General features: G+C 56.2%; 7 protein-coding genes across 7 annotated transcripts; 4 read left to right on the top strand and 3 right to left on the bottom strand.

The window, feature by feature from the left end:
- Positions 1-2952: 2952 nt before the first annotated feature.
- Positions 2953-4324, top strand: HRG_09797 (ATP-dependent DNA helicase PIF1; the record flags this gene model as incomplete). Its single annotated transcript, XM_044868268.1, has 7 exons — positions 2953-3318; positions 3361-3389; positions 3452-3621; positions 3672-3899; positions 3981-4071; positions 4126-4148; positions 4203-4324. The coding sequence occupies 7 exons, from the start codon at positions 2953-2955 to the stop codon at positions 4322-4324; spliced, it is 1029 nt and encodes a 342-aa protein (XP_044716849.1).
- A 6030-nt stretch (positions 4325-10354) lies between these two features.
- Positions 10355-13435, bottom strand: HRG_09796 (PIF1-like helicase domain-containing protein; the record flags this gene model as incomplete). Its single annotated transcript, XM_044868267.1, has 4 exons — positions 10355-10468; positions 10532-12677; positions 12730-12800; positions 13172-13435. 4 exons carry the CDS (start codon positions 13433-13435, stop codon positions 10355-10357), a joined length of 2595 nt encoding a protein of 864 aa, XP_044716848.1.
- A 664-nt stretch (positions 13436-14099) lies between these two features.
- Positions 14100-14471, top strand: HRG_09795 (uncharacterized protein; the record flags this gene model as incomplete). The annotated part of the gene is made up of 1 exon (XM_044868266.1): positions 14100-14471. One exon carries the CDS (start codon positions 14100-14102, stop codon positions 14469-14471), a length of 372 nt encoding a protein of 123 aa, XP_044716847.1.
- A 1164-nt stretch (positions 14472-15635) lies between these two features.
- Positions 15636-18800, top strand: HRG_09794 (piwi domain-containing protein; the record flags this gene model as incomplete). Its single annotated transcript, XM_044868265.1, has 4 exons — positions 15636-15802; positions 15862-16696; positions 16786-17036; positions 17114-18800. The coding sequence occupies 4 exons, from the start codon at positions 15636-15638 to the stop codon at positions 18798-18800; spliced, it is 2940 nt and encodes a 979-aa protein (XP_044716846.1).
- Positions 18801-20696: 1896 nt separating this feature from the next.
- HRG_09793 (centromere DNA-binding protein complex CBF3 subunit) lies at positions 20697-21042 on the bottom strand (the record flags this gene model as incomplete). The annotated part of the gene is made up of 2 exons (XM_044868264.1): positions 20697-20806; positions 20886-21042. 2 exons carry the CDS (start codon positions 21040-21042, stop codon positions 20697-20699), a joined length of 267 nt encoding a protein of 88 aa, XP_044716845.1.
- A 101-nt stretch (positions 21043-21143) lies between these two features.
- Positions 21144-22295, bottom strand: HRG_09792 (centromere DNA-binding protein complex CBF3 subunit; the record flags this gene model as incomplete). The annotated part of the gene is made up of 1 exon (XM_044868263.1): positions 21144-22295. The coding sequence occupies one exon, from the start codon at positions 22293-22295 to the stop codon at positions 21144-21146; it is 1152 nt and encodes a 383-aa protein (XP_044716844.1).
- Positions 22296-24855: 2560 nt separating this feature from the next.
- On the top strand, positions 24856-25744 carry HRG_09791 (uncharacterized protein; the record flags this gene model as incomplete). The annotated part of the gene is made up of 2 exons (XM_044868262.1): positions 24856-25660; positions 25707-25744. 2 exons carry the CDS (start codon positions 24856-24858, stop codon positions 25742-25744), a joined length of 843 nt encoding a protein of 280 aa, XP_044716843.1.
- Positions 25745-27581: the final 1837 nt, after the last annotated feature.

Raw genomic sequence — 27581 nt, 5'->3', positions numbered from 1 at the left:
AGTCAAAGTCGAAAACCAGTCAGCGAGGATGTCTTGTTTCCTTCAGCAAGCATAGTTGCCGCGAAGAAGTCTTTTAGTGCGAGCTCGATCTTTTCAAGCTCGAACCAGTGCTGTCCATCTAGTTTGAAGTTCGAAATCCCTTGAGACCCTCTCCTGGTACATGACGAGCTGAGAAGATTTCCAAACGTTCTCGAACATTTAACGCTCGTGTGATCGAATGAAACCACGAATTCCAGCGTGTGGAGTTGTTCTGGATAAGCTCGAGCCCATCGAATTCGGAGAGATGGCCGCCGATAATAATTGCTGCAAACTCCTCCCGCCTTTGAGGAGTAAGCCGGATGTACCGCACAAGGTTATGGAGCCGGCCTAAACATCCAAACTTCTTCCACAGCTCCTCTACCTTCACGTAATCTCCGCGCTGGTGGTGCTTTTCAAGCTTCGCCAAATGCTTCTCACAATTTCGACCCATGAGAAACGCCTGGCAGCAGAGGTTGACAATGTGACCCAAGCAGCGCAGTCGGCGATGGCGACGCTGTTGCGGCTTCATCCATGGGCAGAGCTCCTTGAGTATAAACTCAACAGCGGTATCATTGGATGAAGCATTGTCCAGCATGAAGTATCCAATCTGATCTCCGCCAATGTCATATTCCGTCAATAATTCGAGAACGGTCGACCCAAGATTCTCGCCACTGTGCTCGCCATGAACGCGTCGCATGCCCAGGACGGTACTTCGTCGCTTGCCGGTGGCGTCAATCCACATGGCGACGACACCCAGGATTGCGTACGGGTTTGGCGAGGTCCAGAGGTCGAAGGAGATGGAGATTCTACTCCGCGACCGCTGGAGGTCCTCTTTCAGCTGTTGCTTCTTCGACAGGAACGCATCCATAACCCAACCTCGAATTGTTTTCGCAGCCTTTGGGAGGTGATTAAGTAGAGCAGGGTTCAGAAAGAAGAGTAGCTCTCGAAGTACTGGTTCTCCAACTGGAAGAAAGCAATATGGCAGTACACAACCCAACGAATCAAAAGCTCTTTGAACCTCTCAACGGTATCTTTCCAGAAAAATTGCTACTAGCAGCTGCGCTTTTCTGTTGCTCCAATACAGACGCCCGTGTCGCACCGCGTTTCCTCACGCCGCTTTGTGGATCAATCTGGTGCCTCTGTTCGAGATGATTTCTCACTCCCGACGTGCCATTGATCACAAATAACTCTTGCTTATACTTTCCGATCGCACATTCGTGACAGTAGTATACCTCTTTCTTGTCACTGTCTCGGATGTAATGAAGACCGTACTTCCACACATGCGACGAGCCGAGACGAGCTGCCTTCTTCGTCGTCTTCGCGCGACGCAGGTACGTGACATGGTCTTGTACGAATTCGTCCGGAGGCTCAGGATAACGGACAGAATTAGACGATGGCGTCGTAGCGGAAAAGTGTGGCGCGGGACACGATGCAGGAGATCTGGAGCGGATTGATGCTGAAATTGTCGTAAACGAAGATGGCGAGGTTGGCGCTGGAGATTCCATGATCATGACATACACCAATTAAGGTATGGTGGCTTTCGATCATTCGATCTTGGTCCATCGTCCAACTAGCCTAACGTAAAAATTTTCGGGCTCCAACATCACGGAAGTAATTCGATTGAAAGGATCATTTAAGCTTTCCTGTCCCTGAAAGGATCATTTAAGCTTTTCCTGTCCCTCCGACGACGCGATTGACAAGTCTGGCCAGTGATACGTTAGGTCATGCTCCGTCCTACATGGAAGAACTCATAAAACTGGGTGCAATGAGAAGTACTTTCTAATTCAGCCCGAAGGGCGTTTATTCAGTCAGAAAGAGAGGCATAAAACCTCTTCTCATTGGCTAATTGGCCTCCCCTGTACTCAACTCGTGCGGGGAGTGGTCGGTTGGCAACGCCACCAAATGAAGGCCATGCCGCAAACCCTGAGCGTTGACTAGGTAACGAGCTAGCCGTTTCCGAGCTTTTCTTCAATGCAAGTTTCCAAGCACACGCTTCCACTTCCATCGTGGGTCGAATCTATCGAACCCATCGGTTACTAACGGATTCTAGGTCAAATTTAGCTCCGCGGCCGACCTAGCTACAACATTCCCTGGCACCACCTGCGGGTGTGTATTGCTGCAGCCACGCAAGTCCTCGCAAAGCCTCCTGCCCGAGCAATATCTAGCAGTCTCGGTGGGAAAGAGGTGGATATATACGGTCAGATGGAGAACAATATGCCCGAGGCAGTCCGCAACTGTCGTACCTGCAAGCAAGATCTGCCCGAAGTCGAATTTCGAAGCGTCAAGGACCCTACGAAGTTTACAGGACAGTGTGCTAGCTGTAGGGCACACCGAAAAGAACGGGCAACCGAATCGCGAGCCGCCGTTACCGCGATGCGGAATATCGCCTCGAGACCATCGCTACGCAGAGCCACGAAGAGGACGGATTCGCTAGCTAACCTGACGCCTCCAAGGCGGACTGCGCCAACGCCTGCGTCTGTGACTGACCTACGACCTCCTGCCATGCCTGTTTTATTCCGTGGCCTGGCGCCTGCACCGGAACTGCCTATACCTCCGCTGGGGCCATCTACTCTAAGCCCTGTTGAGGACCTTCCCTTTTCCTCCTACCCTTGGCCTGCCAACAGTAGTTCTGGGCACGCCGATTCAAGACACTGCTTCTACAGCTCCTGTTGTGCAAGGCACTCCTATACCACAGGAATCGCTTCCTACCACTCCTTCATTATTGTCACAGGGTCATCACCGCGGCCGTTATACTCGTCAAGGCACACAGCCTCAAGCGCGGCTGTTTGATCAGAGTAGTGATCCGCCTTTACAGGTGACCTTGACTTGCCCGCCCTTAGTAAGGAAGATCAGGCGCTTGTGCGAGAGTTCTATACTGCCCTGAATGACGACAAGATGCATAGTTGCATTCGCTGCCAGGAGCGTTGGTTCGATATGAAACGAAATAGCTTGAAAATCTGCAGCCGCTGCATTGGTCGAGACAGGAAGAAAGCCCTCGACGAGCCCTACTTCTTCAGCGCTGCGAATAACCTCGACTTTGGGGAAGTCCCCGGCAATCTACCCGATCTAACGATGGTTGAGGAGATGCTTATTGCTAGGATTCACGTACACGTCAAGGTCCTACAAGTGCGTGGCGCTCAATACAAATATCGCGGCCACGTTATCCACTTTCTTCGCAACATTGGTAGGCTATTTGAAGAGCTCCCAGTGCTACCGAAGGAGCTAGATATCGTGCTCCTACGGCCTCCTAATATGGAAGGCGACCCTCGCTTCCAGCAACAGTTTGCTCGCGATTTCCGGGTACGCCGTTCATGCCTGTTGACCTGGCTGTATTACCTACAGCGCCACCACCGGGCTATCGCGATATCGTCGTGAGCCAGGATCGCCTGCAACGGCTTCCTCTTGACGGCAGCATAGTTGCTTCCATTGCTAGCCAAGTGGCTGACATACCTGACGGCGAGATCCCACAAGGCCCTGTTGAGGAGGCCTTGGAAGAGGATCCCTGCGATGCGGACGCATCAGCGATCCCGAACTTGCAGGTTACCGATACCGAATTAAACGCCCTGCAGTCCCGAGTCCTTGATGTTGCCCCTGACTCTGAGCGTATGGCTAATGTTGAGTATATGTCGCATAGCGCGCAGGCTCACCACCAGATGCCATTGCCATCCATTCGCAGGACCCCTATCGACGAATTCAACCGTTCCCAGCCGCTGTTATCGCTTGCGTTCCCTACCTCTACCCTGACGGCAAGGCCGACTTCGTGGAGCCTCGCCTACGGAGCATCACGTACCAGGACTACCTTGGCCATGCGATGAGATGGCATGACGGACGTTTTGCCCGCCATAAAACGTGGCCTTTCGTCGCCCTCAACACGCTGCTACGTGCGCAGGTCCGAAAGCGAAGTGACTACTTCGTCAAGCAACGCGACAGCCGCCGTCAACCCCTTACACGCGCTGACCTAGAGGAAGCGATGGCTGAGCCTGATGAGCCAGAGGCTCAGGACCTGATCCAGTCGATCACGCGCCAAGCCGCGGTAATCAGGGGCACCCGGCCGTATTGGTATAAGCAAAGGAAGGAATTGGAAGCATATGCCTACAATCTGGGCAGACCTGGCCTTTTCGTTACTGCAAGTGCGGCCGATTACCACTGGGAATCACTATATCGTCACATGCCTCGATTCCAAGAGTGGAAAGCAGCTCCTGAGGCGGCGCGCATGGTCCTGTCCCGGCAACTACTGCGAGACAACGCCCACATCGCCGCCTACCACTTCTACAAGCGTTATACGCTTCGACGACTATTGTCCTGAAGCAGAAGTTCAACCTAACGGACCTTTGGGGCCGCTATGAGTGGCAGGGCAGGGGGTCCAGTCACCACCATGGCCTATATTGGTTAAGTGGCCACCCAGACTTGGATCCTGACGATAATCGATCCCGGGAGCGATTTGCCCGTATCTGGGGATATCACGTATCTGCCGTTAACCCAGAGCCTCATCGAATACAGGCTCCTGGGAAGGGAATCCTGATCAGCAATCTATTGGAGCAGCCCTTACCGTTCAGTTCCTATCGATGGTAGTCAACCGCGTGCAACGCCACCGCTGCAACAACTACTGTATGCAGCGCAATAAGCATACCAAGCAGGTAGAGTGCCGATTTGGATTTCCTCACGGACAGCGCCTACTAGCCTCCCTTGACAAGTTGCCTCACTCCAAGCACTGGACCTTTAGGGGTGGGAGGAACGATGGCCAGATTAACCACTACAACCGCTTGCTTACCGTTGCATGGCTAGCCAATACAGATGTCTCTCCCTGCACGAGCCTCCAGCAGGTGATCGATTACGCAGCCAAATACTGCTCCAAGTCAGAAAAGAAGAGCGAGTCTTTTGCCCAGATTGGGAAGGCGCTGATGCCCCGGGTCAAGGACCACAACCCCCTGATTTCTTTCACGTCAAAGCTCCTGAATCAGCTAGTTGCTGAACGGGATTACTCGAAGCAGGAGGTTAGCCACTTACTCCTCGGCCTGCCGTTACAGGAGGGCTCACGAATCTGCCTATACGTTGACTGCCGTCATCCTGACAGACATTCCCGCTCCTTACGCATTGACGGCGATGAGGTTGACGAGGCCCCAACGTCTACGAAAAGTACGGTCAGCGCCCGGAAGCCCTGAAGGACCTGACCTACGTTTCCTTCCTCAAACACTGGAATTTCCGCTCTAGAGACCCTTCCGCATGGAAGCAATGGCGGCCAGGCAACATCGACGGCCAGGCTTTTAGTTCCCACGTTCAGGCCTTCTCCTATTGTTGGCAGCATCACAATCATGGTGATGACCATTACGGCCAGCCAAAAGAGGCTCGATTACAGCCTCAAGATGATCAATATGAGGCTCTGCCTGTGGGGAAGAATTTGATGACGAAGACTGGATTCGCCTCGCTGCCCTTTACCTGACCACCCCTTACCCAGGAAGTTCTTGACCTTCTTGGCCGCCGCGATATCGACGTCAATTACGACTGGACACGGCATGGGTACATATCCGGAACTTCGAGATGGCTACTGGAAGGACCTTATCGCTAGCCACCCCATGGCCAACGATGTGGAGGTCCTTGGCCTCAATGGCGTAATACGCTGAATCCACAACAACGGCTCGTGTACGACACATTCATGGGCCACTTCCAGGCGCGAAATCCCACTCAAATCCTTCTCCACGTTGATGGTGGTGGTGGCACCGGCAAGTCGTTCCTTATCAAGGTGCTTTCCTCCCATCTTCAGGCGGCCGCTCTGCCGAATCCTAGCCCTATTTGCCGCGTAGCGCCAACAGGCGTTGCGAGTAACCAGATACAGGGCAGCACCATTCATTCATTGCTACGCCTCCCAGTAGGTGGTGCTTTTACCGACCTTCCCCCAGCCGACGCAGCCGCCCTTCAGTCCCGCCTACGGCACGTCAAATACCTCGTGATCGATGAAAGAGCATGCTGGGGATTGAGCAGCTCGCGCGGATCGATTCCCGTCTGCGACAGGCCTTTCCACAGCGTAGCCTCGAGTTCTTTGGTGGTGTGAGCGTCTTGCTTGTGGGCGATTTCTTCCAGTTACCACCAGTCCGGCAAAAGCCCTGTATTCGACTAGCACCAGCCTGTCTTCGTTGGAAAGGAGAGGGCAGGTGGCCTACCGGTTATTTGACCGCACCGTCTTCCTGACCACGGTACAGCGCCAGGCTGGTGATGATCAGGCTCAGTTCCGTCGGGCGTTGCAGGAACTGCGTGAAGTCAAGTTATCCATACCGTCCTGGAACCTCCTTAGCAGTCGGGTACAGTCCAGGCTAACGCAGAGCGAGGTTGACAGCTTCAGGGCCGCTTTGCGGGTGTATTCTACCAGGGCCCGGGTCAACGAATACAATTACGAGCATATGGTGCATCTCAACGCCCCGGCAATACAGGTGGAGGCAAAGAATCAGGGCAAGGGCGCGGGGCAGGCACCAAGCGACAATGCTGGCAATCTATCTAACAAGTTCCCTGTTGCTAAGGGCGCCAGGGTAATGCTCACTACTAACCTATGGCAGCCAGCTGGCCTAGTTAACGGTGCCCAGGGTACTGTATACGATATCGCCTGGAACCCAGGCGCCGAACCATGGAAGATCCCCGGCCGTTATTATGGTGGACTTTGATAGCTACGATGGACCGCCATATCTAATAACTAACGAGGGCAGGAAAATCTCACCCATCCTCCCAGTCAGGCGTGATTTCCTTATGGGCAACGAGACCTGCGCTCGCACGCAGTTTCCCCTGATGGTGGCGTTTGCTATCACTGTTCACAAATGCCAGAGCCTAACGAAGGAGCAAATAGTTACTGATCTCGCTACACGCGACTTCCAGGCCGGTATTAGCTATGTTGCTGTGTCACGGGTTACGTCGCTGCAAGGCTTACTCCTTGAGGCGCCTTTCGATCGTCAGAGCCTCTATAACCACACGCCGACAGAAGGTTTATAAGCCTGTCTCCCTACGTGCTGCGTTTACGGCTAACTACAAAGGCTAAAGCAGGGATGAAGATGCGCCTCGCTGACCAACAACGGCGTCAGGGTCAACAGCTGAGCGATGCACCGTATCCACCACTCTACCTTGACTAAACGACGTCTTCCTATAAGCTACAGGGAAGGGGGAGGTTCGATATAGGGTATATAGTTAGATTGGGCCAGTCAAGGAGCGGTTTAAACAGCTGGATGGCCGCCGCAGGCAAAGGGGTTCTAGGGGTCCCCTAGGAAAGTTGAATTGCAGGAATACGATGTTCACCCTTCGGGCTGGATATTCAGCCGTTAAGCCCCTTGCCTTGGCAACTTAACGGGTGTTCGAAGTATTTTACGCACTAACACTAGCCTTACCTTCGGGCCTTCCTGGGATAGCTACCCGGCAGCAAAGACGAAAAGCATCCGTTCGGTGCCGGATCGACCTGACCAAGGTAGCCAGGTCGATATTGTGAGGATGATGGTATTCATGATGGAATGGAGTAGATAAACTGGCAGAAAACTGGTCAATAAGCCCTACAGATGACACTGGAATCATCGCCGCTCGGATTCTGCCTGGTCATTCTCCGCAGTGAGCCTCTTACCTGAGCTTATTTTTAGCGTTACTGGTATGATTCGGTATACCGGTAATACCATGGTATCAAGTTTTTGTCAAACCATACCAGGTCTTGGCGGTATTTACCATACCAGGTCTTGGCGGTATTTACCATACCAATACCAACTCATACCGGACCATTCCGATCACTGTGAGGAGCTCAGGCTCAAGCCCAAGCTTCTCGCCATTACGGGAGACAACGCCGCCAACAACGGCACGCTCTGTCAGTCTCTGTACGATTCTCTCAAGATCAAGTTCGACGACAAGGTGAGCCCAATAGGGAGGCCCGCATGCGCTTTCACGGCAGGAAGAGTTGGATCCGCTGTCTAGCTCACATTACCTCACTCATTTGCGAGGGCGTCCTGCAAGATCTCAAGGCAGGCACAGCGAAGGAAGCCAAGAAGATGCTGGATAAGTGGGACGAAGAGAATAAAAGCAACAACTACACCGTTCCGGGAGACTCTAGTCGAAGTGGGATTGCCAAAATCCGCCTCCTTAATCTCTGGATGCTGAGATCCGGGCCTAGGGAGCAAGACTTCAAAAGCATGCCCCGCACGCACCATCGGAAGCCAACCTACGATGTCGACACTCGCTGGAATTCGACCTACGACATGATTGACCAATTCCTGGAGCTTGAGGCAGAATATACCGAGTTCGTTGATACTCACCAGCAAGTCAAGTGCCCCCTGCCCTTATCGGAAGAGATTGTCGCGCTCTATCAACTACGGAAGGTTCTGAAGCCGTTTAAAGACCACACTCTGAAAGTCTCCGAAGCTATGCCGCAGATCTCACAAAGTCTCGATATCTATTGGGATTTGGAAGCTCTCCTTGATGATGTAGTCGAAGGGGTTGGCGACTTTTCAGACCTTGATATGTCCATTCGAAACGCCTTCTCGAAGGGCAAAGCAAAACACGTTACATATATGAAGAAGCTTGACGATCAAATGATGCTATTCGCAGCTCACATCCTGGATCCGCGGTATAAAGCTCACCAACTAGAAATGATGATACCGGATCAATACTCTGAGATTATGGCTAAAGTCAAAAGTATTTCAGAACGGAGTGGCCGGAGCTAGCAACATTGGATGCCACAAACTCATCTATGAGCCAATCCAGACCAGCTGAGCGTCCTCAAGGAGTCTCCATTGCGCAGTGGAGAGCCATCCAAATGAAGAAGGCGAAGGAGGCGGAGGCGGGCGCGGCGATCCCTATTTCGGAGCTTGAACGGTGGTTTGCAACTTCCCGAATAGAGTTCGACGAGTCTATTGCAAAGTCTCCAGACTTCTTACGGAAGTGGTGGAAAGAACACAAGGAGGAGTGGCCACTTTTGGCTGCGGCGGCGCGTGATCTCCTCTCTGTCCCTGGCTCTGAAGTTGACGTGGAACGCCTCTTCAGTGGTTGTAGAGACGAATTCGGTATCCGCCGTCACGCTTTGAAGGCAGATACAGCGCGAGTACTAACACTTCTACGGAGTGCTTATACTCAGGAAGATAAGATCGATCAGGCGTTGATCAAGGCGGCCATGGAGTATGACATCTTGCCCTTCGCTAATAGTATTATTTGGAGACCAGACCACATTCCGGGAATGCTGGTAAATGGTATGAATATACCCTCATTGTTTGTGTGTAATGCTAATCTGCGTTCAGGCGAGAATTCTCCTCCTAAACCCCCTGCTCCGGCGGAAGTTCCCACCGAGGGTCCTACCGAGGCTCCCACCGAACCTCCCACCCCCAAACCTCTTGCTTCCCAAGCCAATAAGTCTGCGATATCAACCCCTTATCTAGGTACAATGGAGGCTTCGGAGGATTGAGGCTCTACGAGTGTGTAGCCGTGCACAATGGCGATTCGAACGCGTTGTACCGACGCATTTTGAGGATTCGGCAGAGCTTTTGAAAGTGCTTATTTTCAGCGATTTGCCTAGGACATGCGGATCAGTATTTATGTAAGTTAATTTTTGTGGTATTCGGGATTATCAAGACACTTCTCAGAGGGCTATAAAACTATATACTACTTATTGGAGTTTTGAGGTATTTTTGCAATCGCTTAGGTACACACCAAATTCACTTCGTTTAGGGGGATCCCTTCAAACCATTCATGAATGGCCTGAATTGGCCCAAACCCAACTTGAATCGCGAAAATTGGAGCTTGAAGATTTTGAATCGAGATCCCAAAAATTCAATTCATTTGATTCATCCTTCATTCAAAATCTTCAAAAAATTCACCTTCGTATATCACCCCTAACAATCCCTGCGAATCATGTCGTGTTTTCGCAGTCGGTGCCGTCCGTCCCAGCGCTCATCGAGGTCCCGCTGGTCCTGTATCGGACGGGGACTCAGTCCGTCAACGAGGCAGACCTCGACAACCAGATTGCTACGTACCTCAATATTGATGCCAACTCCGAGTTTGCACCTCCAGAATGGCAGTCACAAGTTGGCACCGTCGTGGTCGCGCGTAAGGACAGGAAGTCATTTTATCCGCAGCATCTTGAAGGAGTGTGGATGTTCTGCGACCATATCCTGGACCTGTTCGGGGAAGGAGACGGGCCGCCGAGATGGCTTTACAGCCGCCACGCGTTTGAGAAATGGTGGGTGAATTATCGTGAAAGCCAAAAGCACTTGCGCTCTGGGAAGGGAGGGGAGCGAGATCCAGACGATTGGCGTGCGGCCCGGTCACCTTATCAGGTGTGACTCTTCTACACACGAAAAGGCTACATGAACGATCGGATTGACCACTGTCACTGCTTTTCTGAATCGCCACCCTCATATGCCCGTCTCGTTTGCGCCGCCAAGTTTGTGAGTCTGCGCATTCCATCAAGCATGGCTCGATCTAGCGTATTGTCAATAAAATCCTGGTATCTCACGGGACTGAGGAGCTTGATGCCATGAAGCGTAGTACACCTGGACAGTTGAACATAGAGGCTCGTGAAATCGCATTTGGAGGGTTCGCCATTGGTCAGATGATTTCCACGCAGCTCCAAGAGTACCTCCACGAACGTTTTACCCTGGGATTTGTAGTCCGTGAGGACGAACGCTGGCGCAACGGGTAATCCACGTCGCGTGCATCTTGCCGACAAGAATTTGAAGTGAGAGTTAGTCGAATCGAGCGTATGCGACATGGGTCGGATGAGTACCGTCCCCACCGGGAGGGACGGTATCGCCAAGGCCTTCGTCTCCTCGGACTGCAGAAGAATGCCGAGCGGTGGCCCGAAGTGGATGGTCACGTCATCTGCCAAGCAGTATCCCGGGTGATTGGGATCGATTATTACATCCACGGCAGTAAAGTCGGCCCCATTCACAACCTTCAGGCCAGTGTAGATGTTCTTGTTCACAACCACGGGCATGCCCTGGGCGTAGAATAAGACGCCGGGGACTTTGCAGGCAGAGTCGTCGCCTTGTCCGATGGTTCGCGCTACGATGTCTGGAGAAAGCGCGCCGCTACGCCAGGTGTGAGTCGAGACAAAGATACGGATATGCCGCTTGTTGAAGCGCGCCCAGCCCACGACAGCTTCCATGTTGAGGGCCCAGCGGGTGCGGTTCAGCGGCGTTATAGCGCGCAAACCATCATGGAAGGTGATTTGGGAGCGTCCTACAATGTTGGCATTGAGCAAGCTCAGATCTTCATGGGTCTGGCGCCCGTTACGAACTCGATCCAGGAGTGCACGGAGTTGGGGATCGTTGCGTGCGCGGACTTGGTCTTCGAGGAGCACCACGGTTTTGAACAGATGCCACAATCTGCAGCCGCTGTGGTGAGAGATGGTCGCTTGTCGCAGGGGGGTCTCTGTTCGGTCCGGCGGTCTGATGATCAGTAGGCTTGTTTCCCGCACGGGGGCGAACTGGTAGAAGTCTCCCATCAGTAGAACGACGGGCATCCCACCAAACGGTTCGTCCGGACAGTCACGGAGTGCCTGCAGGTGACGACTGACGTTGTGCAGAGTGGCTCCTCCCAGCATACTGACCTCGTCAATCACGAGTACCAGCTTCTGTTTCCATATCCACTTCTTCGCCTCCGAGAAGGGGGGAGGCGGTTTGTTTGGATCGCGATGGGAATCTAACCCACAGGCCGAGTGGATGGTCGTGCCGCCAATCTGGGCCGCCGAACTGCCCGATGTGCCGGTTATCTGCAGAAGATGTGGCTGGTTCCTCGCCGCGAACACGTCCTTCAGGGCATCGATAATCCTCGACTTTCCCGTGCCACCCGGCCCGCCGGTGTATTGAAGATGCTGACCCGCTGAGTCCGGATTGGCAGTATACTTGTCCAGAAACACGCAAACGAGTTGAAGGGCCGTGTTCTGTGGATAGTTCAGTGTAAAGCTGGCCGCGGTGGTGTGTCCCATCTCTGCGAAGCTAGTTGCCGGACTGACGTCGACAAGCATCCGAGGGCCTTGTTCATTGAGGTCGCTGCCCGGGAGCGCAGCAGCGGACTCCGTATCGCCGTAGCGAGCTAGCGTATCGTCGATGTCGGCGCCATCCGCGGAAAGCATGGTCCCCTGAGAACCACTCTCAATGTCGTCAAGCATCCGAAGATGCATTAGCTGTTGGGCCTTGGCCGCTGCTTGGACATCGTCTCGGGATATTGGGAATTGGCACAAGGCATCACCTTGATCATGGGGTATATTCCGGTACAAATCCTGCTGACGTTGCACCAAAGGTTGCTCTTCTTCAGTCAGGTTCTCTTCGCATAGATCGCGTATGAAATCTCCAAGGACGGGTGAGTCTCTCGTCGCGTCCGTGTCCTGCACTGCATTTCGCAAAATATGGAGTAGAGCTCTGTAGGCCTGACGATGAGCCAGCACTGGAGGCTCTTCTTCGTATCGGCCATCATCAAGTGGGTACTCGACGTCATTTGTGTCATCGCCCTCCGATCGACTAGCCCAGAGCTTCGCGTCCTTACGCGCGTCTTCGGCAGACTTCCTCAAAAGACAAATGTTAGAGACGTAGAAACGTAGGCGGGGACAAAGGCCCGCCCGATGCGTCGTCCATATGTCAGTTATATCGCCTAGGCTCTCAGAAATGAAGTTTTCCCAAGGGACGAATAACGCCAAATGTAGGACAGAGTTTCTACAGAGAGTGTCAGACGGAGCGAAAACGGTGCCGGGGGGTTAGAGCGTACCGCTTAATATAGACTGGGTGATCGTCCTCATGGTCGTCGCTGATGTATCCTTGGAAGATCGGGACGGCGTACTGGTCGGGCCGTCGAAGCCGTTGCATCCAGCCGTCACAGTCGGAAGCGGGCCCATCGAGAAAAATATGAGAATCGTCTTCACTCCGGCCTTTCCGACGCACCAAATAAATCATTGACATATAGTCATATAGGCATAGCTCTCGTAGAACATGGCCCCGGTACGCGTACGCGTCTAGGTATAAAGGGTCCGCCCTCCTTGCCTCAGACGGATTGTCTCCGCGGGCTGTTTAGCGTCCGTCAGCTCGCCGGCCTGATGGCGGAGATGTGCCCAAAGCCGAAAGATCGCCCAGTAGAGGGCCGTCAAGTTCAGAAAAGACCAATGCGGCACGTTGGTAAAGTCGGTGTCATATCCAAGGAGGTGATAACAGACCTCCACGGCCGAGAGTTGTCGCTCGGAGAAGATGCGGTTTGCCGTTCTCATCAGGAACTGACGGCTTTCATTCAATACTGCCTGCTGCCTGTCGTCGGGCAGGGCGGGATCTGGTACGCGAGACGTCGGACGACCGGCTTCGCGAAGGTGGCGGCCAACCTCGGCGGCGAGAGCGATGCGTTTCCACATCGGCGTATCCAGTTTGGTGGCGTAGTTCGTGATGTAGTACACCATGGCCAGGCCCTTGGTCTTGGTCAAGATCATCGAGACGTCGTGATTGTGGCGAAGGCCGACCGCCAATGACTTATTATACCGGTTGACGAGTGGATGGTTGCGCCGGGGCTTAGGGTTAGAAGCACATCCCGCAAAACGGGAGGGCCAATCATGTGTTGTACGGTTCTTGGCGGAGTGGATGGTGTCCTTGCCCATACGACAAGGGCCCCATGACGTCGATTTCTGGGGTAGACCGTCTCCCAGCACAGGATCCGTATCCAAATGGACATCGGGGGGCCGGGCTGGACCATGGTCGAAGTAGGGCTCCGGCCCGGGCAGCGGGGCCGGAGCCGGAGCGGTCAACGCGGGCGGTGGAGGCGAGAACGGAAAAAAAGAGGGAGGGGAGAAGTTGTTGTGTGGCTCGGGAAAGGCATGAAGCCGAGTGGAAGGTGGCGGTGAAGGCTGGCGCAGCTCGCACGGGGCGCTAAGTGGCCCGAGCTTACGGAGGTGGCGGAAGAAGGATCCTTTCGTCTCTTCGTTCCTCAAGGCAAACCTCCCCGGCACACAAGGCACGCCGCGCAACATCACACAGTCACCCGTAAGTGAAGCTTTTCGCGATATCTTAACAACGCCTTAATCGGTTGCAACGCCGTTATCACCGCCGCTCCGCCCCCGTCACGACCGTGCCACCCACGTCACCGTACCACTCGCCGCTATGGAGTCCATGAGCACTGTGTTCTCTACCACCTACGAGTCCGAGGCCGAGGCTACTCGTGCCTGCAAGACCGTAGGCTGGGAGATCGGCTTTGGCCTTAGGCGCCGGAATGCGAAGCCTTCGGCTCGTGCGCCGACCTATGTGTTGCTCATCTGCACGAAGTACGGCCCGTACGTTGATAACCACGACCCAGGCGTACACGAGTCGAAGAGCCGGCCGAACACATCGTCACAATGCACCGACTGCAAGTTCGCCCTTGGGCTTAAGAAGCAGCCTGGAGCGGGAGGCGGCTGGACTGTGCAGCCCACCGCGAAGTGCGAGCCTCACAATCATCCCTTTAGAGACCGCATTAGGCAGCCACATAGGCTGTAGAGAGACTGCATATACGGGGGAAGCTGAAAGAGCTCTCGGCGACTACGGATAGGGAAAGTCAGTATGCAAAGGGGGGGCTGGGAAAGGAGCCCAGCCTCCTAGATATTGTACCTATACAACTGAAAAGGGGATATAAATAGGGAGCCTAGAAGAGGGCATCGCAAGAGGGACAGACACAACGAGACACAAGGGAATACAAGAGATCACACCTATTGTTACACAATCAATGCCCACTTGGCATGCTCTCTTCGTGAGAGTTTTCCTCAGACGTCTCTAGAGCTCTCTGACAAGTTCTCGCGTTATGCCCTAGGTTCCTGCAGAAGCCGCAGCGCCGTCCCTTCGATTATGTCCTTGGTTTGCGACCACAGCTCTGACGTATTTCTTGTGTTACCTGTGCATCTATGTCATTCTGAGCCTGAAGATCTTGTCCATCGCCGAGAGTCATACTTCCTCCTTGCCGGAGATATGTTTTTTTGGCTCGTCGGCGACGGCTAAGTGTATGGATAGCGCAATGCGGTGGATTGTTAACTACCCCTTATACGTACATGTCCCGGCCATGTACATAGCGCGCGAGGCTCGGCCCGCTCTTGACTCGGTCCCAACTACCACCTCGCCGCCCTCTCTGCGTCCTGATTTTTGCAACCTCGTCGACGATGCCAGGCCAGCCAGCATCCTCTCCGGCCCTGTTCTCTAGTGTGTCGTGAACAGCGGGCGCATCGAGGTGCACAGTCTGCGGGAACAGGACCTGGCTAAAAAGGATAAAAGGACAACGGGACGGGCCTCGGCTCCTGCAAGTCTCTCTCTCCCCGCCCGCCCGTCGCCCGTCACCCAACACTGGCCCATCTCATCGCGCCATTCACTTCGTGCGAGCCCGTGCTCTTCCTCACAGCCAGCAAACGCCCGAGCCCTGCGCCTGCGCTTGCCTCGCACACGTTCCTCTTCACAGCCCTCGTCACGGCCTCTGCCGCCACGCGCAAACGGCGACTGCCCTGCTTGCTCACCGCCTTGGCGTGCACCTAGGTGTATTCATATATAAATAACGTGTAAGCCCCCCGCTGCCGTGCCCCGGCCAAGACCCTGGCCTGTCGCGATAGACCTTGCTCGGTCCGCGCTATTTTTACTTTTCTTTTTGACACGTCCCTGGAGATAGACTTGGCAGTTGCAATGGCAGACCGCGGCCGGAGAGGCGGACGCGGCCGGGGCGGAGACCGGGGCGGCTACTCTGACCGGGGCGGCCGCGGAGGCTATCGCGGCCGCGGCGACGGTGACCGCGGAGGCTATCGCGGTCGCGGGGGCCGGCCGCGCGACACGACGACTGAACTGGCCTACAAGTATGTATCCTGCCCCCGTCTTCCATGCTCGACACCCGGCCCGCTGACAAGGCCCGCAGCGTCAATGGATCCTTCCCGCCGCCCGACCCTGCCGTCACGGCCCTCGAGGACCGCCTCATCAAGACGCAGGCGTCGTCGGCCGCCGGCCTCGCTGCGCAGATGGCAAAGGCCAACATCCAGGCGGCCCCCCTCCAGGCCCGGTCCACCGACGTGTTTCCGCTGCGGCCGGCCTTTGGCACAAACGGCCAGCCCGTGACGCTGTGGTCCAACTACTTCAACGTCAACTTCAAGCCCATGGTGCTGTACAAGTACACGTTTGAGTTTGTCCAGGTCGGCTCCGAGACGTCGTCGGGCGAGCCGTCCAAGTCGGTCAAGGCCGCGAGCCGCGAGGTCAAGGGCCGCAAGCTCTACTTTGCCGTGCGCGAGCTGCTCGCCACCCTCAAGGCCGCCGACAAGACGCTGGTGCTTGCCACCGAGTACAAGAGCCAGCTCGTCTCGCTCCAGAAGCTCAAGCTGGCCGAGAACCCGCTGCGGTTCCGGCTCGCCGTCGAGACCAGCGGCAACAATTGGGACGTCATCGAGGCCACCATCCACGGCCCGACCGAGGCGCCCCTCGACGCCCTGCTCAAGTACGTCGGCTCCATGAGCGAGGGCCCTGTCGACGACCTCTTCCCCAAGTACCCGGACGTCGTCGACGCCCTTAACGTCGTCCTCGGCCACGGCCCGCGCTCCAAGCTGCACGACATCTCGGCCGTCGGCAGCGCCCGCTTCTTCCCCTTTGGCAGGGACGAGGCCGCTACCGACCTGTTCCAGGACTGGCACCAGCTCATCGCCGCCCGCGGCTTCTTCCAGTCGGCCCGCCTCGGCACCGGCCGCCTGCTGCTCAACGCAAACGTCAGCCACGGCGTCTTCCGCGCCGCCGGCCGCCTCGCCGACCTCTTTGACCGCTTCCAGATCCGCCCGACGCAGGCTTTGACAACCAGGCCATGCGAAAGATCAAGGCCTTTGCCAAGTTCATGCCCAAGACGCGCGTCTGGGCCGAAATCACGCTGTCGACGGGCGAGGCGGTGCGCCGCACAAAGTCCATCCACGCCATCGTGAGCCAGTCGGAGCTGTCCCGCCAGAAGCCCGCCGACGGCAAGCCGCTCAAGTTTGCGCCCAACTACGAGTATCCGGGGCCCAAGCAGGTGCAGTTCTTCCTCAACGACGGCAAAGGCGGCGGCCAGTACATTCCGTCTTTGACTACTTTAAGATGAGTGAGTTTTGGATGCCATTTCTTCTTCTTGGACTAGGACTGACCCGTGGCTGCAGAGTACAAGAAAACGCTCAGGACTACCCGCTGGTCAACCTCGGCCGCTCCGACAAGCCGACGCTGTTCCCTGCCGAGGTCATCGAGATCCAGCCGGGCCAGTCGGTCAAGGCGCGCCTCACCATGAACGAGACAACGGCCATGCTGGACGTGGCATGCCGCTCGCCCTACTCCAACGCGACGTCCATCAGCGCCGACGGCCGCAAGACGCTCGGGCTCGACGACAACAGCCTCAGGCCCTTTGGCATCTCGGTCGACAAGAGCCTCCTCACGGTCCGCGGCCGGGTGCTCAACGTGCCCATGATCAGCTACCTCAACAATCAGCAGAAGCGGTCCGACGTGTCGCCCTTCAACGGCAGCTGGAACATGCGCAACGTGCGCGTGGTCAAACCCGGGGCCATGATTGATCGCTGGACCTTTCTCAACGTCATGAAGCGCAGCGACAGCCCCATCATCGAGGTGTCGGCCATGAAGGACTTTGCCAAGTTCCTGGGCAGCAACATGGGCATCCGCATCAAGGACTCGCCCCAGGTGCCGGGCGACGGCAAGATGTTTACGAGCTGGGAGCGGGCCATGGGCGACGGGCTCGAAAACTTCTTCACGTGGGCCAAGAACAGCCGGATCCAGTACGTCTTCTTTGTCCTCACGGAAAAGGACAGCCAGGGCCTGTACTCGAAGATCAAGAGCCTCGGCGACTGCACCTTTGGCATCCACACGAGCGTCGTCACGTCCAAGCACCTGCTCAAGCCCAACAACTTCATGTACTACGCCAACGTCGGCCTCAAGGTCAACCTCAAGGCCGGCGGCGTCAACCACCGGCTACGCGAGGACGTGGGCTTGCTCAAGGAGGGCAAGACCATGGTGGCCGGCTACGACGTGACGCACCCGACCAACATGACGACGGCCCGCGACGCGTGCGAGGCGCCCAGCCTGGTCGGGCTCGTGGCCAGCATCGACAAGGACCTGGCCCAGTGGCCGGCCTGCTCGTGGGAGCAGCCGTCCAAGCAGGAGATGCTGAGCGCACACCTCGTCGACGCCTTCAAGTCGCGCCTCGAGCTGTGGCAGAAGCACAACCAGAGCGCCCTGCCCGACAACATCGTCATCTTCCGCGACGGCGTGTCCGAGGGCCAGTTCTCGCAGGTGCTCGAGCTGGAGCTGCCGTCGATCCGCCAGGCCTGCCGCGCCAAGTATCCGGCCAAGGCGTCGCCGCCGCGCCTGACCATTATCGTCTCGGTCAAGCGCCACCAGACGCGCTTCTTCCCGACCAGCAGCGACGTCATGTCCGACTCGGGCAACATCCGCAACGGCACCGTCGTCGACCGCGGCGTCACCCAGGCCCGCTACTGGGACTTCTTCCTGACGGCCCACCACGCCCTCAAGGGCACCGCCCGCCCGGCCCACTACACCGTCATCCTCGACGAGATCTTTCGCCAAAGTACAAGGCCACGGCCGCCAACGAGCTCGAGCGCCTCACCCACGAGCTGTGCTACCTGTACGGCCGCGCCACAGGCCGTCAGCATCTGCCCGCCCGCCTACTACGCCGACATTGTGTGCGAGCGCGCCCGCGCCCACCGGCCCGAGATCTTCGAGGCGAGCGACACCGACAGCGTCTCCACCACCGGCAAGACCGCGCCCGCCGCGAGCCGCCAGGTCCACGAGACGCTGCAGGACACCATGTACTACATCTAGCCCGGGGGCGGTTTGGATTTCGAGTGCTGCTGCTGCTGCTGGATATGTAGGTGTGAGGGAACTATCATGTGACTTTCATCCCCACTTTTACCCATGTAAAATAGCGGAAGTCAAAGTCTTAGGAATCTCGTTCCTTCTTTGTAGACAATCACTTTACCCAAGTCGCACTCGACCTTGTTCGTGCACTTGAGCCGTCACAGTAGGGGGCTAGCAGACGTGGTCGATTTGGATGCCGGAGTGCTTAGTTGTCGGATGGACTGCTCGGCGAAGCACGAGCAATGTTCCTGCTACGAAACTGTTGACTTGGTATGAGACATGGACCAAGACATGTTTAGGCAGCACTTACAAGTGGTGAGTCACTGGATAGTGGCACGGACGTGCCACTATGTATATATATGTTGAGAGCTGTCAGACAGAATTGAATAGAAGTAAGTTCAATCGCAACGGTTTGAGCCAGTGTAGGCTGTGATGGTCGTTCGAGTACCCAGTCGGTGATGTTCCAATGACCGTGTCTCCGTCCAGCTCCTTGACTTGGTACCATTGGCTCATATGCATCTGCCCAGATCAGGCTTCGAAATCGATCGATTTCGTCCGGCTTTGAATCGATCGATATCGATCGCTGGGTATATTGACGGAGTCCTTGGTAAGGTACCGTAGGGTAGTTCCCAGCCGAGGACGCATTTGCCAACGCGTCTTCAAAATACGCGTGACATTCCACAGCCACGTGGACCGCGCGGTGTAACGGGCTGGTCCCATGTGGGGTCTCGGCAGTCGCCCTCGACCGGACCCACACGAGCTGGGAAGTTCTGGAGCCGGCGCCCGTTTCCTGAGTTTTGCTCTGATTTCCCTTTCTGAAGCTCGTTCCAGTTCCTCAGCTAGCTGTGAACACATTCAGTTGAGACAGTCTACACTTTCTCACTGTAGCATCATTATCTGCCTAAACGGAGAGAGATTTCAGCAGTTGCGGAAGGATGGCATCACCACTTAAGATCACGCCTGCGGCGACACATTATCAATAGGATATCCACAGCGGGGTTTTGGTGGCTGATTCAGCGGCTGAGCGCCACAACACCGCAGTTTAGCGTCCGTGCCCTCAGCGGCTTCCAATATCCACCCTTGTCCACGGTCGGCCGGACGGCCGACCGCCGCCCGGAACGCCGCGTCTTGAAGGGCTCTCAAGGCTCGACGAGCTCGTCAAATTACGAGGGGAGAAACAAAAATAGTGTATTTCTACCTCTTTAGTTGTACAACTTTTGCCTTTCTGTTGGCTCGGAGCTGTTTGCAAAATAAGTCCAGCGAGCAGCCGGTTTGCTGCTGTTGTAAGTTGACAATGTGCATCGCGGCCTCCTCGCTACACCTGTGGGCCTTCGCCACCTTGCGAATCTCCTTATAACCTCGAGCCGTAACGAATACCACTGCATATTCATTTTGTCGCCCGGCGCGCCACCGGCTTCCCATCTACCGTCGAGGTCGGCAATGGCTGGCCCGCCTCGAAGGCCAACCGTCCACTCGCTCCAGAGCGCCTCGACCATCTTACTGCTCGGCACATCTGATACCGTGGCGGTGGCTCTGTCTTAACCGTGATCGTATCTGTCGCCGTCGGGCTCGTGGCACGGCTATCAACAATGCTCGACTGAGCCGAGACGAATCGGCTTCCATCTCCTCGTCCTCCCTGCCCAACGACATCAACCACGGCCGGGGCCGTGGTGGCAGTGGTGGTCGTCGCGGCCGTAACGGAAGTTGAAACCATTCGAAAAAGGGACGACTGGGCTACCGCAAGACGTTCTTCGGTGGCTCGAAGCTGCTCGCTTAGCTCTGTTTTAAGCTGGATCGTCCTTGCTTCGTTCCGCGCGTCGATGGATTTAAGATAGTCCGCGAGGACCGGCATCGCCTGGACTAGGACTGCAAGCTGGCTTGGACGCTCCTCTTCAAGGATGAAGTCCGATAGCTGGTGCGCGAACGGGGCGTAGGCCGGATGCCGGAAGACCGGGTGGTTCCAAACGGGGCTGCCGGGGTATTTCTTCATCAGGACAACGGAATCCTGCAAGACAACCTCCCGTAAATAGAAGATGAGGTTCGTCGAACCCATCGCTGCCAGGTCGTTCTCCTGCTCGGTACCGGGACCGAACCGGCCTCGCCAACGGTCCAGCTCGGGCCAGATCATCGAGAGCAGGACCTCCGGCGGCGTCACGCCGGCACGGCGTATCTCGAAGCACCCGGCCTGTGGCGGGTGCCCGGCCATCGTACGCATGAACTTGCGAGGCAACGAGTTCAGGTAACAGCCGACCATCTGCTCCTGGTTCCAACGACCCGCGCGACGGATCTGGTCTTCGCTAATCCCCTTTAGTTCAGCCGTCCTCGCCCCGAGCTGCGGCCGATATGCGTCTTCTTCTGCGACGTGACGCCGGCGTAGGCGAAGGCCTTGACAACCCACTCGCGCTGTGAGTTGTACGAGAAAGCCGCCGTCCGGCCGGTGCCGTTACCCTTGATTAGCCGGATGTCGTACCACGAGGACCGCCTGCTGAAATCGGGAAACGGCTCACTACCGAGATCCCAACGATACAAGAGGTAGAACGAGAGGCCACCCAAGATGCAGATTAGCGGGTTCCTATTCCGATACGCGCCGGCGGTCTCGAGGCGGCCGTGCTGGTTCTGCTTGCCGGCTCGTGTCGTAAAGATGAGCGGCATGCACCGGGTCGAGCCCTCCCCGGCAAACTCAAAGGTGAATAGGTCTGAGATCTCTGCAGCCCGACGATCGCCGCCACGGGTGAGAAGATAATGGCCAAAGAGGAGATCCACGAGGGTCCGAAAATGACACTCGGGCGATGTGCCGCTGTGGGCCCACAGCTCGTGGCATACTCGTTCGAACTCGGACTCCGAGTAACCATCGAGCAGAGTATCGCGGCCTTTATCGGCATAGTTCTCCCTGTCTCGTTGGGCGTCCCGGCGCTGTAGGGACTTGAGGTACTCTCGTACGTTGTCCTCGCGCGGCGACGGGTGCGTATTCATTCCGAGGGCCTTCTGCGTCCGGTAAAGATCCGTGATTGCGGTGACATAAGTTCGGACCGACCGCCAGGCCAGGCGGGTCTCGTCCTGCGGAGTATCAGTGGCGGCCTTGCGGCTCCTGACCTTCAAGGGCCGACCGGCCACCTCCTCGACGAGGAAGAGGAGGAGCTTCTCCTCTGTGACCGTAGCGCCGTCACAGTACTGTTTGTGGCGGCAGAATTGCTCGAATTCCTCTTGCTTCGGTGCGTACGCCGAGGTCGTATTCCTTGGCCGAGACTCGTGGATCGCAGAGAGGATCGTCTGCGCATTGGCGCGTAGCTCCGCGTCGTTTATCGCGTTCTGCCGGATGCGTTGGTCCACTCGTACGCTCGACGGCTTTGCGCGACTCCCTGCCCCTGCCCCTGCCCCTGCCCCGGCCGCTGCTCCTGCGAGCTTCGGCTTGGGCCCCGCTTTTGTCTTCGCCTTCCGTCGATTTGGCGTCCGGGCCATGGGATATATCGTGACGGGGAAGACCAAGGCAAGCCTGCGAGTGACCACCAGTCCGGGTTGGAGCGGGGTGGCGCGCGGCGACGAGAGATGCCCTATCTAGCGATCACGATGCGCACCGCCTGGTCGGGTCGCCCGCTAAAATTCCAGTGGACAGGGCGCCGTAGCGAACGTGAATAGCGGCTTCTCCATCGAATCAGCGACGCAATCAGCGGGGGGCACCGATATCTGCGTATATCCACGGCGCGCGCCGTTCGGGTGGGGTGGATATCCGCAGATACGATTGGCCCGCCTGGTCGCTGATTCTCGGATTGCCCCACCCGACCAGATCAGCGGCGCTCAGCAAACCCTCGGATACCAGTGTTTAGAGTGAGGAACCTTGTCAAGGGAGGCTAGTAGGCGCTGGCCGTGAGGAAATCCAAAGCGGCACTCCACCTGCTTGGTATGCTTATTGACCTGCATGCAGTAGTTGTTGCAGCGGTGGCGTTGCACGCGGTTGATTACCATCGATAGAAACTGAACGGTAAGGGGATGTTCCAATAGAGTACCGATCAGGATTCCCTTCCCAGGCGCCTGTATTCGCTGTGGCTCTGGGTTAATGGCAGATACGTGATATCCCCAGATGCGGGCGAATTGCTCCCGGGACCGGTCGTTATCAGGATCTAAGTCTGGGTGGCCACTTAGCCAATATAGGGTGGTGGTGACTGGAACCCCTGCCCTGCCACTCGTAGCGGCCCCAAGAGTCCGTTAGGTTGAACTTCTGCTTCAGGACAATAGTCCTAAACAGCGTATAACGTTTATAGAAGTGGTAAGCAGCAATATGGGCGTTGTCTCGTAGCAGTTGCCGGGATAGAGCCATCCGCGCCGCCTCAGGAGCTGCTTGCCACTCGTCAAATCGAGGCATATGACGGTATAGGGATTCCCAGTGGTAATCGGCTGCACTTGCAGTAGCGAAAAGGCCAGGCTTGCCTAAATTATAGGCGTATGCTTCCAATTCCTTCCTTTGCTTATACCAATATGGCCGGGTGCCCCTGATTACCGCGGCTTGGCGCGTGATTGACTGGATCAGCGCCTGAGCCTCCGGCTCGTCAGGCCCAGCCATCGCTTCCTCTAGGTCGGCGCGTGTAAGGGGTTGACGGCGGCTGTCGCGTTGCTTGACGAAGTAGTCACTTCTCTTTCGGACCTGCGCACGTAACATCGTGTTGAGGGCGACGAAAGGCCACGTCTTATGGCGGGCAAAACGTCCGTCATGCCATCTCATCGCGTGGGCAAGGTAGTCCTGGTACGTGATGCTCCGTAGGCGAGGCTCCACGAAGTCGGCCTTGCCGTCGGGGTAGAGGGTAGGGAACGCAAGCGATAAAAGCGGCTGAGAACGGTTGAATTCGTCGATAGGGGTCCTGCGAATGGAAGGCAGTGGCATCTGGTGGTGAGCCTGCGCGCTACGCGGCATATACTCCAGATCAGTCATGCGCTCAGGGTTAGGGGTCCCATCAAGAAATCGGGACTGCAGAGCATTCAATTCGGTATCAGTGACCTGCAAATTGTCAGGGCCCTACCTGGGACCCCTGGGTTACCGTGACACACCTGGGGACTACTACGGAAACCGCGGACGGGCACGGCACCCGCGGACGGGCAGCTCCGGGCACGGGCAGCTCCGGGCACGGGCAGCTCCGACGGTAGGTACGGGCAGCCCCGTCATCCAGGTCCGAAGCGACAGGGAGGATATGAGGAGGTCACGGCGTTAGGAGTTATGGTTTTCTTTCCTCTTCATCTTAGTATTCTTTCGTTACAGAGTATCTTGCTAGCTTTGTCTGCAGTCTCCTTTCGCTCGCCGTGACATAATACTAAGATCGCCCTTACCGACCCCAATACCCATTTGCGTTAATTGCTCTGCCAATTGCGCTAAGTGGTTATTGCCGCCGGTCACGCCGCACACCCGGCACCCCTTACCCTACGTGGAAGATTCCAAGGATATCAGTTAGAAACTGATCTTCCGTCCGCTAGTACGCGTACGATGGCTCCTACGACGAGCGAGACTCCGGCCAGCCTAGACGGGCCCGCCGACGACCACGACTGCATCGAAGTACAGATGGCTAGTCAGAAGAACGAGAGACAACCTGATCCCTACTTGAGGGACGAACGACAATGCAGAGACCGTTAGAAGAGACGGCTAGAGTGGGCCGCGACTTCCAGGTCCCCCAGAAACTGACAACAGACTTGCACGAGCTCCTCCTTACGGATTCCGACCAGGACCTCGTCCAGCAGTTCGCACACACCGTCCTTGCCGCGCAGGAGAACCCTACCCCCTTTACAGCAAAGACAGGCCGCACGAGCGGGACCCTAGACGCGGCCTGGGTGAAAAGCGTCATCGCAAATGCGAAACATGAGGGCCTTGCTAGGAACTGCAACACTTAGTCAACGAACGTAACGCGGCGTTACAGTTACTTCGTTGGACGGTCGAACGGTCCAGCACCCGAGAGAAGGTTGCCCGTCAGATCCTCGAACGAGCCCTCGCGAACCAGAAGGAGCTAGGCCGTCAGGCTGAGCTCGCCAGCAAGATCTTATGGATTACACGGACCAGATCCGTGCGATCGAGGCGAGCTATGCAGGCATCAAAGACTCTGGGGCGCTCCGACAGGATACCCCCGGGCCCCCTCAGGAGCACCACACACCCCACGACCTCACGCCATCTCCCCCGTCTGAAGAACGAACCCCCTCGCAGGCGCCATCGTCGACTACGTCCACAGCCCGGACCCGGCACAATACAATCAAGATCAAGGACCCGGAGCCCTTGGACAATGGATCGAATCCGCGTTACGCTGACTGGAAGGCAGCAGTGGAGCGGAAGATGGAATTAAACGCCTACTTCTTTCCCGACGAATTCGCTAGGATTACGTGGATCGCGACCCTTATCAAGGGACAAGCGCACGAGGTCCTAGCGCCCTACCTCGCGAAACAGGACGACCTGGAGATCAGATCCGTGGGTCAGATCTTCGAGCTCCTTGGGTCAGTTTACGATAACAAGAGCCACAAGTGGGAGGCGAGGCAGCGGCTGGATAGCCTGAAAATGAAACAAGGGGAGTCCTTTATCGACTTCGCAGCGAAGTTCGTAACCCTTGCGACAAAAGCAGGACTCCATGACCGAGACCGGATCACAGAGCTTCACAAGAAGCTCACCGGTCGGATCCGCCTAAACAGCCAAGATATCTACGAGCGGTACGAGGAGCTTACGTTTGCTCAATATCGTGACCGGATGACTGCCCGGTATCTTGTCCAGGTTGACGCGTTAGAGGGACTGAAGGAGGACCGAGAGGAGGTTGCGAAGACTAGGATACCGACCCCAGACCGAGGAATAATCCGCCTCCTCGGTCAAAGGCAGTCCGATTCGCTCCCCAAACCGAGTTACGGGCCCAGCGACCCTCGACTCCGCCGACTACCACGTTGCCGTCTGATGGTACCTTTAAGGGGAACTGTTTCGTTTGCAAAAGACCGGGCCATCAGGCTGCCGTCTGTCCGACAAAGGATCCCCACGAGTGGCCGCACTTGTGGCGGCAGTGGGGACGGTAAACGACCAACTGAGAGCGTTATTGGAAGGATCGGACAGCGAAGGTAGCGAGTCGCAGGACGATCAAGATGAGGAGTCCGAGGTGGCGGAAATGCCATAGCCTGAGCAAAGGCTCCCGCACAGGCTATATCCTAAGTATTCGCAAGCTTACTGAGAACTTGAACTTATCGACAATTGATCACTTAATTGGCGGTCCTAGTTTTGTGATTAATAGCACGATTCGCAAACATGGTCTCGCTATCTCAGTACGCATCCTTGTGGATACCGGAGCACAAACGTGGCTATTAGGCAACTCACGCCTAACAAAGCCAGCAGCTAAACGACTCGACCTCCCTAGACGCAGCTATACAGCGCCGCGTTATATTAAGGGAATTGATGGTCGTGCTCAGTGTATCACTTCTTCTATCCAAGCAGACTTCCAGCTCCAGGGGCGGACTTTCCGCGATCAACCGATCCTTGAGGCCGACCTAGGGACGAGGAACGATTTCCACCTGATCGTAGGACTTATGTTCTTGAGCCATTTCGATATCCGTCTCGACTGCCGCCGTCGTCGCCTTATCTTCCCTCCTGAGCTGGAAGCCCAGAGGGACTGGATCCCGGATATTGCACTTAAGGCTTCTCGTCTTATGTACCCGAAGCCAGTTTCCTACGAGTTCAGGCCGACGTAGAGCGGCGAGACCACCTTTGGGAAGAAGCAGAAAGACAGGACCAGGAAGAAGACGGCGCGGCCCATATCATCCAGATCTCTCCCGCGATACAGGAACCAACAGGGCCACGAGCACCATCGGCCCACGGCAACATCGTCCACGGTACTCTACTCATCGAGGGGATGACCTGGGAAGATGAACCGAGCACTGGCGGGCATCGAGTGGAGAGACCCTGCCAGAAGGATATCAGGCCACGGTACCAACGGAGGGCGCAGGATCTCGATATACTGATGATTTCGGCACCAGCATTCCACGCAGGTATCCGTCGCAGGAAGGACCATCGGCATGCCTACGAAGATGTGACTTTCCTCAACCTTCACATGATCGATAAGGCGCTCGGGGAAAGGGGCGAGCAGGATAACCAACAGGACGAGGACGACCGTTTCCTCGCAGAAAAGCTACCTCCAGAGCTCGCAGACCTAGCCGACGTGTTCTCCCGCGAGGACAGCAATAGGATGCCTCCGTCCCGCCCAGGGTAGACCATAAGATCGAACTAACAGGGCCTGCTGCGTTACGAACGCACCCATTGTACAGCCTTAACCGCGAACAGCTGGAGACTATGAAGGAGTATTTACAGGATAGTCTCCAGAAGGGCTTCATTGAGCCAAGCAGCGCACAGTTCGGATCCTGTCTGTTTTGCAAAAAGAAGGATGGCAAGCTGCGTTTTGCGTAGATTTCCGAACTCAATCAGCTAACTAAGAAGGATCGGTACCCTATCCTCTTATTAGCGAGACCCTAGACCGCATTGCGAAGGCGAAGATATTTACGAAGCTAGATATTAGGCAGGCGTTCCACCGGATCCGGCTCGAACCGGATTCAGTCGAACTAACCGCCTTCCGCACGCGTTACGGCCAGTTCCACTACAAGGTCCTTCCCTTCGGGTTATGCAACGGGCCTAGTACGTTCCAACGGTTTATTAACACGACCCTTTGGGACTACCTCGACTCTTTCTGTACGGCCTACCTCGATGATATCCTCGTGTTCTCCGAAGATAAGAAGGAACATATGCGAAACGTA

The sequence above is a fragment of the Hirsutella rhossiliensis genome (genome assembly GCF_020360975.1).
Source record: "Hirsutella rhossiliensis strain HR02 chromosome Unknown scaffold00013, whole genome shotgun sequence".
Classification (NCBI taxonomy): Eukaryota; Fungi; Ascomycota; class Sordariomycetes; order Hypocreales; family Ophiocordycipitaceae; genus Hirsutella; species Hirsutella rhossiliensis.
Note: the sequence above shows the minus strand (reverse complement) of the source record. Positions and strands in the feature narration are given on the sequence as shown.